Genomic DNA, 21,010 nt, shown 5'->3' on the forward strand with positions numbered 1-21,010 from the left:
CACCACAGCCATCAACACTGGGGTTTGTTTTGATGACAAAACAAGGATAGGGGCCATGCAGTTGTGGGATTCTGGAGCTCTGTGCCGTCGCGCCTGGGGCTGTTAACTCTTAGTGAAAGAGGCATGGACGTGACATCTTTCCCCAGGGGATTGCTTCTTGCCCTCCTTTAGGGAAACTGGAACTCCCAAGGTCCAAAACACTGTAATTAACTCAAAAACTGGGTTTATTCTTCACAAAGGGGATAAAAGAAAATATACATTACAGTCGTTGATTGTTTAAGTCCATGAAGCTTGTTCAGATCCCTCTTTCTCTGGCTGTGAATGCCGGAGCAAACTCAGCCTCAGTCCAATGACCTATATCTGAAGACAAGAGTCTTCCTCTGTTGCCAAAGGACTGATGTGAAGGCGCTTGAGACTCCTCAACGTTGTTCAGGTTGGCCCTGAACATGAAGTGTGAGTCCCAAGGGTAAGAACCTCAGAATTGGTGCTGAGAGGTAACTTTTGAAGGGCTTTGAGAGCCAAGCCTCTCTTTCACGTCCATCCAATAGAGTGGAATGAAAAGGAGGAAACACAGTCCTACTCCAGGAAGAGGTGGAGCCAAACAGTTTTGCTGAGTGAGCAATGTAACAGGTACAAACAACATTGATTGACAGATATAAATAACCAATCCAACTACATTTACAGGGTAAGGGCAAAATCAGGCATGATACAGCAATTCAAATCTTGAAACTTATAGTTTGACATATAAATGGCGCCACTCGCGCCGTCACACTCCCGGCCTAGATTTCCGGACTTTCGGAAATCTAAACAAAATGGAGTTAAATACCTTTAACTCTAATAACTTTAAGACTGTATGTCTTCTGAAAATAACACAACCATGTCGCTGATAGGCCTGTCAAACAAAGAAACCTTTTCGTTAGAGAGGACCTTAACCTGGGCCTTGCGCACTCTATTGTCAGGACTAGGATATAATTTTGACACAATACCCTTAGCCCATTGGTGTCTAGGAGCATCTTTTTGTTTAAGTAACACCAAATCCCCAACCTTTACGTTGGCACCTAACAATCCAAAACCCATAGTTTCTTAGGGCAGACTGAGTAATTGACCTTCCTTGGTGTTTGACCTTTGCGTGGAAATGCTGTGTCAACAGCAGAGCTATGTGGCTATGGTGTGGCAAAATAAAAGGATTTTTAACACAGGATCTAATCTTTGCTCTTTTTAGTCTACCTCCAACCCTAAGGAGACCCTCATTGTCCAGGAAGGGGTTCAAGTCCTTTAAACAACTATTTTTGGGCAAGGATGCTTTTCTTTCTAAACAAGCTATTTCTTCTGAAAAACACTGTCTTTGAGTGGATCTCAGGATGACTGTTGAGGCTTTCGAAAGATCTTGGGGCTGAATTGCACCACTGTTTTTTGTAGTGATGTAATGTATGAGCCTGGCAATGGCTGCCTGAAGTCTAGTCCATTTTGAAAATCTTTCAAACTTGGCTAGATTTAAACCTTCCCTTGATAAGTCTTGGCCATCGATGGTAGATTTGCAGGACTGAATTTCTGGCAACTCAGTGTCTTTGAGCACGGAAATGCTTTCTGGAAAGGAAGGATTTTGAAGACATTTGGGTCCAGTGATCCAGGATGACTTGGACAACTTTGCGGCTGATGTTCCTCGGGATGTCACATCTGCCGGATTTTCTGAAGTGGATATGTAATGCCACTGCTCTTCTCCCTCCGCACACATGCTGGCTGGTTCAGCGTAGTTGCTTCTGAAGAGGTCTTCCACAAACTGGGTGATCTGGGTCTTTACCTTCGGATCCTTTAGCATCCTTCTTCTTAAGGACAGGAGACGATGATGGGCAACATCTCTGTTGTTGGGTAGAGATGGTCTTTCCAGCTTGAAAGGTAAAGGTTCTATCCAATTACCTTCAGGGTCTTGAGTGACTTGGTTGTTCATCATCTCAAGAAACTTCTGATCATTTTTAGAGAAGGCTGTTTGCTCATCTCTCTCTGTGACTTCGATGATGGGAGAGTAATCTGGCATTACTCCCTGGCAGCAAACTGAGATGTGGCTGGCACATCCTTGCATTAGTGAAGGCCTTTTAGTGACAGGCTGGAACATCTTGTTCAGGCAGACTGGGCCTAACACCGTCCATCCTAAAGGCAACTGCTGGGCCATGGGTGATCCCTTAGGACCTTCAATCTGGTTGCTAACACGGAACAGTGTGGGACAATTTGCACCGATAAGCATTACGATGTCTGTTTCTAAGTCCAAAGCTGGAATTAGATCTTGAATACCTTTGAGATGAGCATGGGTTTGTACCACCTCCTTCGTCGCTATCTGTTCTTTGTTCCTGGGAATCAGGCTGCATTCTATAAGGTCGGGAAGATCGTACCTGGCCTTTTGTCCGACAGGTGAGATTTTGAACTTTGTTGCAACTCTGCCATTCATCTTATTCTTTCCAGAACAAGTGGATATGGTGTAATCTATTGTCTCGGTATGAAGGTTGAACATGTTGAAGAACTCTGGGGTTGCAAGAGATGCGTCACTTTGGGCATCCAAGGCGACGTAGACCCTTTTCTTATTCCACGGCTGCTTGTCTGGATACACCTCTGCCAGGCAGATTGGGTGGCAAATCCTGGGCTTGTGGCTATTTTGACAAAGCTTGGTGCAGGCAACCGCAGGAGCCTTGAGGGCTACCTGAGGTTCTGTAGGCTTTTGGTCTTCTTTGGTTTCTTCTTTGGCAGGAGAATTTGACTTTGCTTTGAATTGAGGGGAATCGAAGTTATGCATTGCAGAGCAATGCTTGATGCTGTTGCAGTGTTGGCATTTAACCTTTTCTTTGCAGTCTTTGGAGAAGTGAATAGTGGCGCCGCAGCATCTAAAGCACACCTTGGCCTTTTGAACTATTTGGAGTCGTTCTTTGTAAGGCTTCTTTGCGAACTCTCTGCATTCAGCTAGGCTGTGTGGCCTTTGATGAATGGGACAGGATATGCTGTTCTTGCTGACTGGTTGAGCAGAAGTTGCAGGAGTTGCGTCTGTCATCTTGACACTCAGGTTCCTTTTAAGATCTTTGCCCTGGGCTTTGTCTTCTTTGGAGGTCTTTTCAGGCTTTAGGTCTTGGTACAAAGCGAGAAGAGCTGTTTGAGGGTCATTCCTCTCACGGGCTGCTCTAGTGACGAAATCCACCAAAAAGGTGAAGGGCGGGTATACATTTGCATTCTCCTCTTTGTACTTGAACACCTGTTTCCCCCAAGCTTCTCGAAGAGGAAAAGGAAGTTTGCAGAGAATGGCACTCTGTGACGTGTGCTGGTCCAGACATGCTAAACCTGGCAGCTCTGGATTTCCTTTGGCTGAAGCTAGCTCTAGTAAAAGATCACTAAAGTCCCAAAGCTGTTTGCAATCTTTCATCTTCAGTGATGGGAACCTGTTGAGTCGATCCATGAGGGACGCTTCTATCTCAGTGCTCGCACCGAAGCGCTGGTCCAAGCGAGACCACGCTGTGGACAAAGCTCTTTGGGGGTCTGCTACATGAGCAGCATAAGGTCTTTTTACTTGCTCGGCTGAGCTGGGTCCAAGCCACGCCATAAGAAGGGACAGTTCTTCATCTGCTTCTAGCTTGAAATCTCGAATGGCCCTCATGAAGGTGATTTTCCACAGAAGGTAGTCATCCGGTCGGTCAGTGAATTTCTGGACGCCTTTGTCTCTGATGTCTCTTCTTGGATTTCTCAAGAGGGAACCCAATTGAGACTCCAGTGTGTAAGGGTACATCTGAGGAGTGTGATGTGGCCCGACGAAGTCAATGTTCTTCGGTTGAACACATCTTTTCGCGATGGTAGGCGATGCTGGGTTCAGCAGATTGCTGGCAGGCAGCACCTCTGAAGCCTTCATCTTCAGCGATGGGAGAATTGACTTGGTATGCAGGGATGAATGTGGTGGTTCACTCCCGGCCATGCCTTGCCAATGTGAATGGACATCTGGATGTTGTTGAAAGACGTCATCTTTTTGTTCCCAAGTAGACAAGTGGTATCTCTGAGGCCTAAGTACAGGGATGGACTCTGACAGAGATGGCACTCTCCCGGCCGTGCTTTGCTGTACTTCTGAGGAATGGGCTGGCCTTGAAGTCGCGAACACTGGAACAGGTGAGCGATCTTCAAGGTGGCAAAAGGAGATATGACTCTGCACTACAGGTGGTGCCAGTTGCAGGTGTGCTGAAACCTTTGCTGTAGGCTCTTGTGTTGGCAGGAAACTAAGGTTTTCTTGGGTTAGTTCCTGTGATAGGGCTTTGGCTAGAACATTAGCTCTGACTATCTTTTGTGCTGTGTCTCTTTTTACTTGAAGCAGATCTAGATCCCGTTGCAGCTCATCTTGCTTGGCTTCAGCCATTGCAAGCTCTATTTCTCTCTGGGCGCTGGCCTGTGCTAGGTCAGCTTCTTGTTGGGCCCTAGCCTGAGCTAGAAGCAGTTTCTGCTTGGCTTTAGCCTGTTGAAGGAGGAGTTCCTCTTCACTGAAGGCAAGGTGTTGCTTAGCCATTTCTGCAGATGCCTGTGCTTCTAAAACCTCTTTTCTAATTTTCAAACGGACAGCCTCTCTGTTGTAGTGGGCTGCTTTGGAAGAAGTACTGATGAATGAATGTGTGGATTGGGAGGAACTGCTACGCCTAGATGAATGCTTGGATTTATGGCTAGCATCATTAGATGGAATCTTGAGCAGACTGGATCTAAGGCTTACACATGGGGAGCCTTGAACCCTTTCTTCTGCACCTTTGAATAAGGAACTGGGCTCTGGTTCAGATAGAACCGCGCTGTAGCGCCTCCTCTCTTCTTGTAGGCTAAAAGAAATTTCCTTAGCCCTATCTAAAGACTCTGGAGTGTTAATTTTGTTCAGTACATAGATTATTTCTTCTGCAATAGCACTCCCATTATTGAAGGCCTTTACAAATTCTTGCCTAAGAATTTCCTTTTCCTTTGGGCAAAAGGATGCCTTTATTGCATCAGCTATGGTTGGCAGGTTTTGCCAAGCTCTGTTAAACCTCTGCCTAAGCTGGCCTTCCTGCTGCAAAAGGCAGAGCATTGTTTTCTCTGTGGGGTGCCTTTCTCTGACTGGGCGGGGAGATTTGACCCTTGTTTGCAAAATCTCATTGCTATGACTTGACATTCTGTGAAATTCAAAAGGAAACTTATCCCAAGTTTCAAACAGTACAAAATGCAATACTATATAACTATACAATTAAAGGCACACAAAAGGGCAATGCAATATTTTAAACAAGACAATTAAAACAGCTGCTTAACTGAGAAGTTAAGCTTGGGCTTTCATAAACTTGCAGCAGGCTCAGAAGAAATGGCAGGAACTGCAGAAGGTTGGAATTTATTGCTTTGCAAACTGGGTTCTGGAAGAGGCTTGGTTGGTCTGCAAAGGCTGACTTCTGGAGAAATGTATCTACTTTGCAGAAACCTGGATTTTGCTGCAGTTGCAAGAGCTGAATGTAGCGATTTGCTGGCTTGAGAAACAGAAAAGGCGGGAAACTTAGCAAATGTATCAATTTTGCAAAGGCTAGGCTTCTAGCAAATGTATCCACTTTGCAGAAGGCTTCAACTTGCTGCAGCTGCAAGAGCTGGATGTATCAATTTGCTGGTGGCTTGAGATGCAAAAGAGCGGGAAAGCTTGTAAATGTCTCAATTTTGCAAAGGCTAGGCTTCTAGCAAATGTATCCACTTTGCAGAAGGCTTGAACTTGCTGCAGCTACAAGAGCTGAATGTAGCAATTTGCTGGTGGCTTGAGATGCAAAAAGAGCGGGAAAGCTTGCAAATGACTCAATTTTGTGAAGGCTGGGCTTCCCTCTGGAGGCAAAGGCAGGCTTCTTCTGACTTCTTTATCTTTAGGAGACTATGGGCTTGGCAAATTTAAGGCCCTTTCACTCCTTCTTTTCCCTTCTTAGCACTTCTGGAAGGCTTCTTTCAGCAGTTCTGGAAAAGAAGGCTCCTCTCTCAGTACTTCTGGAAAAGAAGGCTTCTCTCAGCACTGCTGGAAAAGAAGGGTCCTCTCAGCACTGTGCCGTCGCGCCTGGGGCTGTTAACTCTTAGTGAAAGAGGCATGGACGTGACATCTTTCCCCAGGGGATTGCTTCTTGCCCTCCTTTAGGGAAACTGGAACTCCCAAGGACCAAAACACTGTAATTAACTCAAAAACTGGGTTTATTCTTCACAAAGGGGATAAAAGAAAATATACATTACAGTCTTTGATTGTTTAAGTCCATGAAGCTTGTTCAGATCCCTCTTTCTCTGGCTGTGAATGCCGGAGCAAACTCAGCCTCAGTCCAATGACCTATATCTGAAGACAAGAGTCTTCCTCTGTTGCCAAAGGACTGATGTGAAGGCGCTTGAGACTCCTCAACGTTGTTCAGGTTGGCCCTGAACATGAAGTGTGAGTCCCAAGGGTAAGAACCTCAGAATTGGTGCTGAGAGGTAACTTTTGAAGGGCTTTGAGAGCCAAGCCTCTCTTTCACGTCCATCCAATAGAGTGGAATGAAAAGGAGGAAACACAGTCCTACTCCAGGAAGAGGTGGAGCCAAACAGTTTTGCTGAGTGAGCAATGTAACAGGTACAAACAACATTGATTGACAGATATAAATAACCAATCCAACTACATTTACAGGGTAAGGGCAAAATCAGGCATGATACAGCAATTCAAATCTTGAAACTTATAGTTTGACATATAAATGGCGCCACTCGCGCCGTCACAAGCTCTCTCCAAAACAATTCCGCTCCCAAGCTTTGGAATCTTGCCGCCAGTTGGCTTTCATGCTTGCCCAGTTCCCTTCTGTTTTCAATCAAGTTAAAAGGCAGTTTTGCTTGAGTCACATGAAGGACTTTTATGCCTCCTTTCCTCCCGTTGATGCTAATGTGGAAGGGGAGGCAAGATGCATGTGATGTGGTAAAAGAACTATCTCAGTGATGTGTGTGTGTGTGTGTGAGTGAGAGAGAGAAGGAGGGACAGAGGGAATGTTCACATCACACAGTTATAGCATTTTGATACCACTTTAACTGCAACAGCTTCATCTTATTGAATCCTGGGATTTGTAGCTTGGTGAGCAGTAGAAGACTGGCAGCATGGCATAATGTTTTGAGTATTGGACTAGGACCCCTTCCACACAGCTGTATAAAATCCACATTGAACTGGGTTATATGGCAGTGTGGACTCAGGTAATTCAGTTCAAAGCAGATATTGTGGATCCTCTGCCTTGGTATTCTGGGTTATCCTAGTTGGGAATCTGAAATGCAATCTTGCATATCCCATCAATATCAAAATGCTATAATTGTGTAGAGAGAAATGATCCAGAGAGGAAGTGAGTGGGGAAGTATCTCCCAGCCCTTTGGTGAATACGCTCTCTCCTTGCCTGGGGATGTCTCTGGATGTGGGCTACAGATGCTGGGAAAATTAGACCTCTCGATGCCACAAGAGCAAAGAACTTGCCATCTCATTTCCTGGCCTTTCTTGTCTCAGTTGCTTCCCTTTGCCCAAATGTTTCTCCCAGTCTGCACCTGGGTCCATTGAAAACCTAACGTCGGTTGCTTCATTCACATCTGGCTCCCATTAGTTTGCCAGATGTCATCCTCCGTTTCGGGAAAGCTTGCCTATTGTGTCTTTGCCCTTCTGCCAGTTTTGCTTTCTCTTATGTTCAGTCTTTTCGCCTCTTCCACTTCTCAACTCCTTTCCATCAAATTTATAGAAACGATTGTACATTTTTAAAAGCTGTGATTATAAACAAATCTCACCCATCTATAGCTTTTAGTTGCAAGGAAGATAAAGTTAGGAGAAAGCCCAATTCAAAAGGCTTGACAAATTCTTATTCAATTTATGTACTCTCTTGCATATCTGTTGAGACAAGTCAGAAGATGAAGTTTTACCAAAGATGTGAATCTTTTGAGCACTTTCCCACTCACCCAGATCACCATATGGAGAGTCTATTCTAGATGTGTGAAGAGAAGGAGCTTTCCTGTACTGAAGGTTCTGGGGGCTTTTTATTGTGATCAACACACAGAGAGGTCTAACACTACAGGGCAGACCCACGGTGGCACAATGAGTTAAACCCTTGTGCCAGCTGAAGGTTGGGTTGCTGACCTGAAGGTTGCTAGTTCAAATCTACAAGATGGGGTGAGCTCCCATCTGTCAGCTTTAGCTTGTGGGAAGCTAACTTGGGGTTATGTTCTGTTATTATTGTTATTTAAAGCCAATTGTATTGTTTAAACTATTTCTGTAAACCGCTCCGAGCCAAATTGGGAGTAGCGGTATACAAGTTCAATAAATAAATAAATAAATATGAGAGAAACCTCCCACAGCATGGTAACATATCTGGGCATCTCCTGGGCAACGTTTCTGTAGACAGCCAATTCTCTCACATCAGAAGCTACTTGCTTCAAGTCACTTCTGACATGATAAAAAGAATTTATGGGGCAACATCCCTTTGGCTAAAGCTGTGGTGGTACAATGGGTTAAATCCTTGTGCTGGCTGAATTGCTGGCCTGAAGGTTGAGCTGCTGACCTGAAGGTTCCTGGTTCAAACCTACAATATGGGGTGAGCTCCTGTCTGTCAACTCTAGCTTGCAGCAACATGAGAGAAGTCTCCCAGCTAACACATCCCGGCATCCCCTGGGCAACATCTCTGTAGACGGCCCAATCTCTCACACCAGAAGCGACTTGCTGTAGGTTCTCAAGTTGCTTCTGACACAATAAAAAAAATCCCTTTGGCTTGCCTGACTTTTTCCCATAAGAGGAGACTGACACCTTGTGGTCATTCCATAACTGCAGAGCCAGCATGTCACTAAAGTATTCTTTCAAAACCTGTTTCCTATAGTTGCTATGTTTATACACATTTTGTTTGTCAGTTCAGAACAATCCCTGGCTTTGCTTTTTCTAGGCCAGTACCCAAAACCTAGAGAAGCCCCCTAGAAAGGCCATTAAGCATCATACACTGAGTAGGTAAAGATAAAGGTTTTCCCCTGACTTTAAGTCTAGACGTGTCCAACTCTGAGGATTGGTGCTCATCTCCATTTCTAAGTCAAACCTTCAAGGTATTGTGGTCAGCATGACTGCATGGAGTGCCGTTGCCTTCCCGCCTGAGCGGTACCTATTAATCTACTCACATTTGCATGTTTTCGAATGGCTAGGTTGGCAGAAACTAGGGCTAACAGCGGGAGTTCACCCCGCTTCGCAGATTTGAACCGCCGACCTTTCAGTCAGCAAGTTCAGTAGCTCAGCGGTTTAATCCGCTGCACCACCAAGGGCTCACCCCGATGTATTGAGTACCAGCTTGCTATCAAGACACCCAGGCAAATGCACCCATATTCAGAACATTTATTCCCATTTGGAGAATTATAAATTCCCTGCTTCAAGGGTTTCCTAGAACTGAATCATGGCAGTTAAAGTGAAATCACAGCACTAACATTTTGTGACGTGACTGGGCCTCTAGCAGTGATTGCGTAAAACAAGAGATGCAAAGTAGGTGAGGCGATACCTTCTGCGGAATCAGTTTCCGCTATTGTACCTTTTCCTTTGTTATTGTGTGAACAGGAACGCCTGTAATCTCAGTTGAGTCCACTGATACGAGGAGACAAAAGAGCACTGGTGGTTTTGTTGACCAGCATCTCTGTAAATATTTTCCTGTCACAGTGGCTTGGCTTTGAATGCAGGTGTGCACAATGTACTGGAATGAAACAGCGTGTCACTGGGAGGACTGGAACATGAGCCGATTGTGTTTCCTCTCTTACTGAAGTCTCTCATTTCCCTTGATTAAAATTGCAAGATGTTTGTAACTTTCCTCGTCCTGTAGGTTGCATAAGACACCAACTCCGTGGAGTATATGGGTTGAGCAACAGGCAAGATGCTGCATGACGGGGCATAGCTTTAGGTGCGCTGACACCACTAGGCAGGGCCCTCCAGCAAACTGATGCCGGGAAGGCCAGAGGCTAAACATGTGCAAAGCAATGCACTGAACACATGACAGGAAACTCCTGGGTGACAGCAAATCAGAAGTAAAGTGAGTCATTCTTCCTTTGACCACAGATGATTTCTTCTGCGTTTTCTTTTCTTTCACTCCCTTCAGCCACAAAGAAGTGGTGCAATAAAAAAATTGACTAGAGAGAGGCAAGGAAGGGCCCCACCCAGTGAATCTAATTTTGCATTCTGCCTTGTGAAGAGTTCCCTTGAAACAGAGGCTGCCGGTGGGATTTCCCTCTTGTGAAGAGTTTCCCTTGAAGCAGAGACAACCTTGGTGAGTGTGAATACAACACTTTCTTCTATGATTGGATGCAAATGTTACAAACTTGACAAGGAATGTGTGGAGACCCTGGCTTTGTGTATAAATAAGAATGAGAAGAGCAAGCAAAGAAGTTGGCAAAAAAACAAAACAAAACAAAACAAAACACTGCATGTAGTCCTTAGCACTTTTGCTTGCTATGTCTCATTAAGTGTGTGAATACTTGAAACATGTCTGTCTCGTGTGGAAACAACTTTAGTCTGAGTCAAATGTTTGATATTTAGCTAATCTAATGCCTCTGTGTCTGTCTATATATGTTGTTTGTCTGTTGGCATTGAATGTTTGCCATATACAGTAGAGTCTCACTTATCCAACACTCGCTTATCCAACGTTCTGGATTATCCAACGCATTTTTGTAGTCAATGTTTTCAATATATCATGATATTTTGGTGCTAAATTCATAAATACAGTAATTACTACATAGAATTACTGCGTATTGAACTACTTTTTCTGCCAAATTTGCTGTCTAACATGATGTTTTGGTGCTTCATTTGTAAAATCATAACCTAATTTGATGTTTAATAGGTTTTTCCTTAATGCCTCCTTATTATCCAACATATTTGCTTATCCAACATTCTGCCGGCCCGTTTATGTTGGATAAGTGAGACTCTACTGTATGTGTTCATTGTAATCCGCCCTGAGTCCCCTTCGGGGTGAGAAGGGTGGAATATAAATACTGTAAATAAATAAATAAATAAATAAATAATTTAGTATTGCTGGGAGGAGCCCCGATGGCGAGGTGTGTTAAAGGACTGAGCTGCTGAACTTGTAGACCGAAAGGTCCCAAGTTCAAATCCTGGGAGCGCCCGCTGTTAGCTCCGGCTTCTGCCAACCTAGCAGTTCGAAAACATGCCAATGTGAGTAGATCAATAGGTACCCCTCTGGTGGGAAGTTAAGAGCGCTCCATGCAGTCATGCCGGCCACATGACCTTGGAGGTGTCTATGGACAATGCCGGCGCTTCAGCTTAGAAATGGAGATGAGCACCAACCCCCAGAGTCAGATGTGACTGGACTTAACGTCAGGGGAAACCTTTACTAGTATTGCTGGGAGCCCCTGGGGGCGCAGTGGGTTAAACCACTGAGCTGCTGAACTTGCTGAACGAAAGGTTGGCAGTTCGAATCTGGGGAGCAGAGTAAGCTCCCACTGTCAGCTCCATCTTCTGCCAGTCTAGCAGTACGAAAACATTCAAATGTGAGTAGATCAATAGATACTGCTCCAGCAGGAAGGTAATGGTGTTCCATGCAGTCATGCCGGCCACATGACCTTGGAGGTGTCTACAGACAACGCCGGCTCTTTGGCTTAGAAACGGAGATGAGCACCAACCCCCAGAGTCGGACACGACTGGACTTAATGTCAGGGGAAAACCTTTACCTACCTTAATATTGCTGACAGTAACAACCAACAGCCATCCAGAGTTTCAAGCAAAATTATTTCTATGTCCTACCTGGAAAAGGTAACCCAGAACCTCCTGCATCTCTCACATCCTTCACTTACGAGGAAATGTGTAGAAGGACAGGAGCAGCTGGTAGCTCTCATATCAGCAGATCAATTAGTCAATTCCTGTTTTGGTCCAAACCTTAAAGGAACCATCCAGAGTGCTGTTGTTGGTTGGGTGATGTGTTTGGTAACTTGTTTAAAGTCCTAACTAAAACCTGTGACAAATTTTCTACTCCACTAATATAGACGCCTCCATCCCAATTTGTTAGTTGGATAATAGAATCATAGAATCATAGAGTTGGAAGAGACCTCACGGGCCATTCAGTCCAACCCCCTGCCAAGAAGCAGGAAAATCACATTCAAAGCACCCCCGACAGATGGCCATCCAGCCTCTGCTTAAAAGCCTCCAAAGAAGGAGCCTCCACCACACTCCGGGGCAGTCTTGTAATGCAATGTATAAGACCTTTCAAGTGTTGCCCTTCTTTAGAAAGGGGAAAACGGAGGACAATCCAAAAAGTAAGAGGCTCTCCCCTTTGCCCTGCCTCCAGAGATTCAACATTGGCATTATCTTCCCCTGTGTTTTCATTTATTTCATTCTTGGAGTTTTTGTAGCCAAAAGAAAAGAGACCTATTGCCATAAAAAGTTGCAGCAAATCCTCAGTTTGTGAGACATTTTTGGAAAGCTGTTCCCATCTTGCAGTAAAAGGATCATTAGTTCTGACTGAGATTGTGAGGAGGTATTGCCATTCAGAACAAAGGTAATACTGTGCCAGACGGGCAGGTATTCCTATCACAAAGTGTGGCAACACTGGGCAAAGCTTGGGGAAGTTACTGTTTCTGAAATACCTTTCTCAGAATCTCCAAGCCAGTATGACCAGCATTTACTCTGGATGGAGAATTCTACACAGAGTCATTCAAAAAGCGACATGCATCCTGCTTTAAAGTGAAAAGTAGAGATATCCATGTATACATCTGCCACACTAGCAAAATTACAAGAGGAACTGTAGCTCTTCCATTCATACAAGAGAGTTGTGATCTTTGTCAAAGGCTGTTCTTTTTCATGCCTGATGAACCTAACTGGAATTTTTGTTTCTCTGCAGAACTTCACCATGTACACAGCAATCCCTAAAAGGTAATTCACTTTTTAAAAATGTATTCGTTACAAAATGCGGTTTGTTATCTAGTGCTTAAATTAGAACAGGTGACCGGTCCACCAACTTGGGCCATCACTTTGGATCTGGCTTCAGCTGATGGACCTTGGCGTTTCAAACATTCAGTGTTGCTTGCTGGGGTTTGTATTTCACATTAACTCAATTGATCTCATCCCAGTGGCACAGCAGGTTAAAACACTGACCAAAAGGTTGGTGGTTCGAATCTGGGGAGTGGGGTGAGCTCCCGCTGTTAGCTCCAGCTTCTGCCAACCTAGCTGTTCGAAATCATGCAAATGTGAGTAGATCAATAGGTACTGCTCCGACGGGAAGGTAACGGCGCTCCATGCAGTCATGCCGGTCACATTACCTTGGAGGTGTCTATGGACAAAGCCAACTCTCTGGCTTAGAAATGGAGATGAACACCAATCCCCAGAGTCAGACACGACCAGACTTAATATCAGGGAAAACCTTTACTTTTACCTACTATTTTGTTAGTACAGAGCACTTAAACTACTGAAGATATACTTGGTTTTGTGTTAAAAAAACAGAATAAGGATGTTGTGTTGAACTCATTTTAGTCAAAGGGAAGGACAATTGAAAAATGTGCCGGGAAGGCAGGAGAGGCAGTCTGAAGAAGTACAAAGTAATAGAATACAGAGCATTGTAAGGCATATATTCCTTTTTGTGTGTGTTGAAAGTGATAACTGTGCTGTCTGATAGATTACTGAATAATTTAAAGAACTGGATGAGACTTTGGCCCATCTTTGTGCCCTCAACATTTAAACCAAATCCTATGGAAGTTCTCCCATGCTGGTGTTTATAATGTGGACTGTGTGGTGTTAATTTGAACAATTGACTATTTTAGTAATTATAATCGCATACATATACATTAGAGGAGGCCCTGCAGAAGCAACTAGGTCAGTCTGAGGCCAGAGGCAAAATGATTATATCGGCCACTGAGATCTCTGCAGAACTCACCAGATGATGTGTTTACGTAACGCTTGGCTATAGGGACACGGCCAAGTGTTTCTCAATCCACTTTCCTTTAGGCACTAATGGCTGTAGGTCAGAGATGTCAAACATGTTTGGGTCTCCAACTCCTGGGAGCCTTAGCCAGCTTGTTCAATGGTCAGGAATTATGGGAATTGAAGTCCAAAACACCTGGAGAGCTGCAAATTTGACATCACTGCTTTTGGTATTTATTTATTTACAGAATTTATATCCCACCCTTCTCACCCCAAATACACAAATACGGCAAACATTCAGTGCCAATTATATACTTAACAAGGACAGGCAAACATAAACAGAAGTAAAGGCAGTTATTCCCCCTCTTATTTCCGGCATCTTGGAGGCTGTGCTTGACCCTGGCCATGGGGGCGAGGGTGCTGTCACTCGATCTTCCATGCTGATGAGCTTCCTCCAATCGATTGATGTCCTTAAGGGCACCTTTTATTACCTCTCCACTAAAAGCAGTACCTATTTATCTATTCGCATTTCTGCTTTTGACCTGATAGGTGGACAGGTGGGCTGGGGCTAACAGTGGGTGTTCACCTCCACCTGAAATGGCAGACAAAGGTTTGAGGTAATGAGACAAAGAGAGTTCTGGTTGCTGTAGAAAAAAATGTTTATTCTCAGTGGCCAGAGAGAATAAGCAATAAGGAAAAAGACTTTCTCCTTTAATTAGGAAAGCGAAGGTACGGAACAAAGAAACACAGGTTCTTATATACCCTTTTTCCCTCCATCTACCTACGTCATATAGACATTATCCATCACCAATTAGTGTCAAAAAAAGTCTTACTTTGCACTTTACTAAAAGTTACTTTTGCATTTTCCTAAAATATAGGCTACTTTCAAGACCTCTGACCCTCCATTAGGCCTTATCTAAGGAATTTCTATCTAGGCTTTCTGAGATCCCATTAATGGAGGAATTCCCCCTTATCCTAGCTTTCAGGGAGCCATTAGCACTCCTACATGGCGCCAGGTCTTATCTTGACATCCTAAAAGCCTTAATTTGTCTTTTGTCCATTAGCTTATCTATTCTTGTTGACACTTGACATATGTCTCTGGCACTTAGGGTGAACTTTGGTCTCTGCTTATGGGGAGACGGTTATTTGCTAGGTAGAGTGTATTTTTGAGGGCTATATGCACACAATCTGCTGGTGATTACATATTTTCCTATTCCTATTTCTAATATGATTACATTTGATATATAGTTTCCAATACAAGTATTATATTTTCCCAATACACCTTCATCACACTCAGGATCAAACTGCTGACTTTTCATCATTCCTACTGACCCTTTCCACTTTCAAAGCATCACCTTTTCCCCTTTCTACCTTGCAGCGGCTCTCCCTTTGATGCTTCGGTCAAGGAACCAGGCCTGCACATCTGGCGAGTGGAGAAGATGAAGCCTGTGCCTGTTCCACCAGAACTGAGAGGCATTTTTTACACTGGGGATTCCTATCTGATTCTTCACAACAGAGATGACGATCACTCCAGTGTGCACATCTGGATTGGTAAGCAGCACAGGCTGAAATGTACAAAGGCGGCTGATATTGAGTCAGACCCTTTAGGACAGGCATGGGCAAACTTTGGCCCTCCAGTTGTTTTGGACTTCAACTCCCACAATTCCTAACAGCCTACCGGCTGTTAGGAATTGTGGGAGTTGAAGTCCAAAACACCTGGAGGGCCAAAGTCTGTATGAAATCCTGGAAATTGTAGTTTGAGCTATTTAGATTTAGAAGCTTTAACTGTATGATGGCCGCTCTCTCCTCTTTCCTCAGGTCAGAATTCCTCCCGAGACGAACAGGGCGCATGTGCCCTACTCTCCACCCACCTTAACTCCTTCCTTAAGGAAAAGCCGATCCAATATCGGGAGGTACAGGGCAACGAGTCAGATATTTTTATGGAGTACTTCCCACATGGCATCAAATATCAGGTGAAAGAAGTTCATTGTGACCTGTTTTTTTCAAGTTGCAGATCCTCTTGAAGTGGCCCACCTGGGCCAGCTAACACCTCCCAACAAAGGATTCCCCCAGGCAGGAAGCAGCCAAGCTTTGAAGCTGCAAGGCTATTCAATGCTAATCAAGGTGCTGGCTTTAGCCTATAAAGCTCTAAACAGTTCCTGCCCAGTTTATCTGTCCGAACGTGTCTCCCGCTACGACCCACCTCGAAGCTTAAGATCATCAGATGAGGCCCTGCTCGCGGTCCCGTCAGCCTCACAAGTGCGGCTGGCGGGGACGAGAGACAGGGCCTTTTCAGTGGTGGCTCCCCACCTATGGAACGCCCTCCCCATTGAAGTCAGGCAGGCACCCTCCCTCCTATCCTTCCGTAGGAAGATTAAAACTTGGTTATGGGGCCAGGCTTTTGAATAATTGGCAGCGTTAATTATTATCATGTATGCTGAACTCAATCGACAGACCCAGTTTTTTTTTTAACTGAACATGCCTACTTGTATTTTATAATGTGTTTTATGAATACTGATGTAAGTTAATAATTTTTTAACTGATTTATATTGCACTGTATAATTTTTATATATGCGTTTTATTGTAAACCGCCCTGAGTCCCCTGTTGGGTGAGAAGGGCGGGATATAAATATTGCAGCATCACACTTGCCTCAAATAGACACAAGTTCTTTCTCCCACCCTGGGCATTCCAGTTATATAAAGCCCACTTGCCTAGTTTCCAACAGATCTCACAGTCTCTGAGGACGCCTGCCATAGATGTGGGCAAAACATCAGGAGAGAATGCTTCTGGAACATAGCCACACAGCCCAAAAAACCCACAGAAACCCATGACAGCCTTCGACAACAGTGTCTTAGAATTTTCAACAAATGTATTGAAAATTAAGTTTTTCACCTCCCTGATCTTCACTGGTAGAGCTCAACCCCGTTGTCTCTTCTCCATAGGAAGGTGGGGTGGAATCTGCTTTTAACAAAGCCCAGGCCAGCCAAGGACCTCAACCCATCCACAAACTGTACCAAGTGAAAGGGAAGAAGAATATCCGGGCCACTGAAAGGGAACTGAGCTGGGCCAGTTTCAACACTGGTGATTGCTTCATTATGGACCTGGGAGAGGTGAGTCTGGAAGGGACGAAAGTGCAGGTTAGGAAGGAGATGTATTCTTTTCTGCAAACACTTTGCAGTTGTACAGATATGTATGTGGCCATGAATCCCATCTGGGTGTCTACCTTTTGAACCTTTCCTTTAGACCATCTTTACTTGGTGTGGGGCAAAATCCAATATCCTGGAGCGCAACAAAGCTCGTGATTTAGCCACTACGATTCGGGACAGTGAGAGGAAGGGGAGAGCCCGAGTGGAGATCATTGCAGATGGTGAAGAGCCAGCTGAGATGATAACGGTAAGACCATTGCAACAGGGGAACTGTATCCGGTGCTAGATGGAGCATGGACATTATTGAACATCTCAACATTGGAATGGATGCAAAAAGGACAACTTAAATGATGAGGACAGTGATGGCCAACACACATTTTTATGCCTGTTTCTAGGTATGTTTGACTTGTTCATTCCAAAATTTCTACCAGTTTCCCCCATCAGCTCTAAAAAATACAAAGCATATGTCATCTACCAGTCTGCTCGCCCACAGAAAATACTAGATACTAGACCTTCTCCTGATAGTGAAGCAGGTTAAACTGCTAGCTGCAGGAAATCTGTCAACCAGAGGGTCGGCAGCTCAAAGCCACATGTCGGGGTGAGCTCCCGACTGTCATCCCTAGCTTCTGCCAATTATGTGTTTCTATAATCCACTCTGAGTCCCTCCGGGGAGATAAAGCGGAATATAAATAAAGTGTATTACTATTATAATATACATTGTTATTATTGTTGTTGTTGTCGTCGTTTGGATCCAACTAGCTAGAGCCATATTTTTCCCCCCTGCTTTTTCCAACTACAGTTGTTGTTGTTGTTATTGTTATTTTATGATGACACAGCAAACAAGATAGATATGCTGGATTTTGTATCACAAAATCACAAGTCGAACACTTCCAAAGTGTCTAGGACTGTGTGCTGTATTTTCGGATGATGCGTGCAGATCCCAGTAGGGTGGCCTTTTGCAGTTGGCAGATTGTGATTTTGTCAATGTCCATTGTTTCCAAATGCCGGCTGAGATCTTTTGGCACAGCACCCAGTGTGCCGACCACCACCGGGACCACCTGCACTGGTTTCTGCCAGAGTCTTTGAAGTTCAATCTTGAGGTCCTGAGTTTTTCCTGTTGTTTTTCGTCAATGCGACTGTCACCTGGGATGGTGACATCAATGATGCAAACCTTTTTCTTTTCTACAACTGTGATGTCTGGTGTGTTGTGTTCCAGAACTTTGTCAGTCTGGATTCGGAAGTCCCACAGTATCTTTGCGTGCTCATTTTCCAGTACTTTTGCAGGTTTGTGATCCCACCAGTTCTTTGCTGCTGGCAGGTGGTACTTGAGGCATATGCAAAGAACTGGTGGGATCACAAACCTGCAAAATTATTATTATTATTATTATTATTATTATTATTATTATTATTATTATTTTATGTGTTTCAAGTCATACAATGCTTTGTGCCAGACTGCACTGCACTACTAGCGTCCAATTTCAATAGGATGGAGATTAAAATCAAGGAGACACTGAGAATTGGGCTACCAAGGCAGGAAAGTAACCTATTATAAGATAATAATTGGTAATAATTGGTATTTATTTTCCTAGGTGCTGGGCCCTAAACCACCTCTGAAAGAGGGTAGACCTGAAGATGATGCTGTTGCAGATCAGAAAAATGCAGTGGCTGCTGTGCTATACAAGGTACACACGGAACAAACAAATCTGAAAATTGAGTCTTGGGCCTATGTTGCAGGGTTGTCATTTTTGGAACAGCTGTTTGTACAGAGGAGAGGCATTTAGCAAAAATAACTTAAAACTCTATGCCCCACTCTTTCAAGTGATAAATGTTTCATCCATGAGCGGTTCATGGCTGGGATTTCAAATCAGCTCCATCTTTTTGAAACACTCTAGGACACAAAATTGGTCCCAGTTAGGTGGTTAGTGGAGAAATGTCCTGGTAAGAGTCTCGGAAAAACACTCCCCGTTTCCCATAATGAATGAACACATGAATGCTGTATGTCTTGCACATCTTGTTTCTCTTTTCATCTAAACTCTCAGGTCTCCGATATGACTGGGAAAATGAGCCTGACAAAGGTGTCTGAATCCAGTCCGTTCCGCCAGGATCAACTCATCACAGATGACTGTTTCATCTTGGACAATGGCCAATGTGGCAAGATCTATGTTTGGAAAGGTAAATTCTATTGGATAAAAGTTGTGGAAATGTGCTTAAATGCAAAACTTATCTAGAAAGTTCCAGTCTGTTTTCTTTTGGGCTATGTTTTCTGTATTCCTTGCCAGAAGGAACTAGCTCTGATTGCCCAACATTAAACAAGAATTCATGGTACAGTAGAGTCTCACTTATCCAAGCTAAACGGGCCGGCAGAAGCTTGGATAAGCGAATATCTTGGATAATAAGGAGGGATTAAGGAAAAGCCTATTAAACATCAAATTAGGTTATGATTTTACAAATTAAGCTCCAAAACATCATGTTATACAACAAATTTGACAGAAAAAGTAGTTCAATACACAGTAATGTTATGTTGTAATTACTGTATTTACGAATTTAACACCAAAATATTACAATATATTGAAAACATTGACTGCAAAAATGGCTTGGATAATCCAGAGGCTTGGATAAGCGAGGCTTGGATAAGTGAGACTCTATTGTATTTCTATTCTAACCTGTTCTATTTCCTCCCCCTTTTTCGCAGGCCTTAGAGCCAATGAACAAGAACAGCAAGCGGCTCTGAAGGTGTCAGAAAACTTCATCTCCCAGATGAAATATCCTCTGAATACACAGGTAGGAAACAGAGGTTGCACAAATGGATAATCCAAATGATAACAAGGATGTTAACTGGTACTACTTGAATTCGCATCCCAAAGCTGCTGCTGGGCCAAAGTGTTTTCAGGAAACAAAGGAAAAGTTGTAGCTCATAGACAAAAATATGGGGTTGGTCCCTGACATACTGGTGAGAAGATCCCTGCCAGTCCATCACATCTGACAGCTTGAGAAGAACACAATATAGATAATTTGAAATGGAAACAAATCCTGTGTGTTAAGGTCAAAGAATCAGGATAAGATGCAGGAGCAGTTGCTGGATGCAGGATGATGGCACTCTTCTTTACAAGCTCTGTTTTGTATACCAATTTAGCTATCTGGAACAGCTGGAGGTGATCATTGATGTGCTAACTTCCTAAATAAACTAACACAGTGCATATTCTTCCGAAAACTTCCATAAATGTAAAATGCGGGCATTTGTATGCTGATGAGGTGCGGGTGGGGGATTTAAACACAGCCCAGATCTAATCTCAGGACAGTATAATGATACTAGGCCTCTTATTTTCAGTGTCATTGCTTATATTTCCTCCCATGGAATTTTGCCTTTTCTCATGCCATCACAGTCTTCCCTAAAAGATCACCACCAGTTCAGCTCTCATATATGTGAAGAATATATGGTCTTCGGTGTCCCAAATACTTGACACCTCTCTTAAGAGTAGGTGAGAGCTTAGGAAAACAGATATGCTTTTTTATCATGTCAGAAGCGACTTGAGAACATACTGCAAGTTGCTTCTGGTGTGAGAGAATTAGCCATCTACAGAGACGTTGCCCAGGGGACCAGCCTGCTGGGAGGCTTCTCTCATGTCCCTGAAAGCTAGAGCTGACAGATGGGAGATCACCCCTTTTGTGAATTTGAACCTGCAACCTTCAGGTCAGCAGTCCTGCCAGCACAAGTTGACTACAGCAACAGAACAGCATTGTGTCTGTCTTCACTAGTGTCCTCATCTCAATTGCTTTCATTCTGGTTCCAGGTGGAAATCTTACCCCAAGGCCGTGAAAGTCCTCTCTTCAAGCAATTTTTCATAAACTGGAAATGAAATTCGAGTCCACACCTGACCTAATAATATTCTGCGCATGTGCCTTACCTTGCCTCAACCATTTTGCCTTATTAAACCAGTCATTGTGTCTTACATTGTGCTTATTGCAGTGTAATAAAGCAAACATGGGAATGAATGCCATTGA

General features: G+C 43.9%; 1 protein-coding gene across 1 annotated transcript; it reads left to right on the top strand.

Annotated features, from left to right (window-relative positions):
• The first annotated feature begins 10,034 nt into the window (after window positions 1-10,034).
• Window positions 10,035-20,958, top strand: capg (capping actin protein, gelsolin like). The gene is made up of 10 exons (XM_003224194.4): window positions 10,035-10,262; window positions 12,846-12,877; window positions 15,240-15,412; window positions 15,680-15,834; window positions 16,805-16,972; window positions 17,106-17,255; window positions 18,598-18,690; window positions 19,048-19,180; window positions 19,701-19,789; window positions 20,800-20,958. The coding sequence occupies exons 2-10, from the start codon at window positions 12,855-12,857 to the stop codon at window positions 20,863-20,865; spliced, it is 1,050 nt and encodes a 349-aa protein (XP_003224242.1). The 5' UTR covers window positions 10,035-10,262; window positions 12,846-12,854; the 3' UTR covers window positions 20,866-20,958.
• The last annotated feature ends 52 nt before the right edge of the window (window positions 20,959-21,010 follow it).

The sequence above is a fragment of the Anolis carolinensis genome, unplaced genomic scaffold (genome assembly GCF_035594765.1).
Source record: "Anolis carolinensis isolate JA03-04 unplaced genomic scaffold, rAnoCar3.1.pri scaffold_8, whole genome shotgun sequence".
Classification (NCBI taxonomy): domain Eukaryota; kingdom Metazoa; phylum Chordata; class Lepidosauria; order Squamata; family Dactyloidae; genus Anolis; species Anolis carolinensis.

Coding starts and splice junctions, on each gene's coding strand:
- capg (XM_003224194.4), top strand. CDS start 12,855: ATGTACACAGCAATCCCTAAAAG. Junction 12,878..15,239: donor TACACAGCAATCCCTAAAAG/GTAATTCACTTT, acceptor TCTACCTTGCAG/CGGCTCTCCCTTTGATGCTT. Junction 19,181..19,700: donor CAAGATCTATGTTTGGAAAG/GTAAATTCTATT, acceptor CCTTTTTCGCAG/GCCTTAGAGCCAATGAACAA.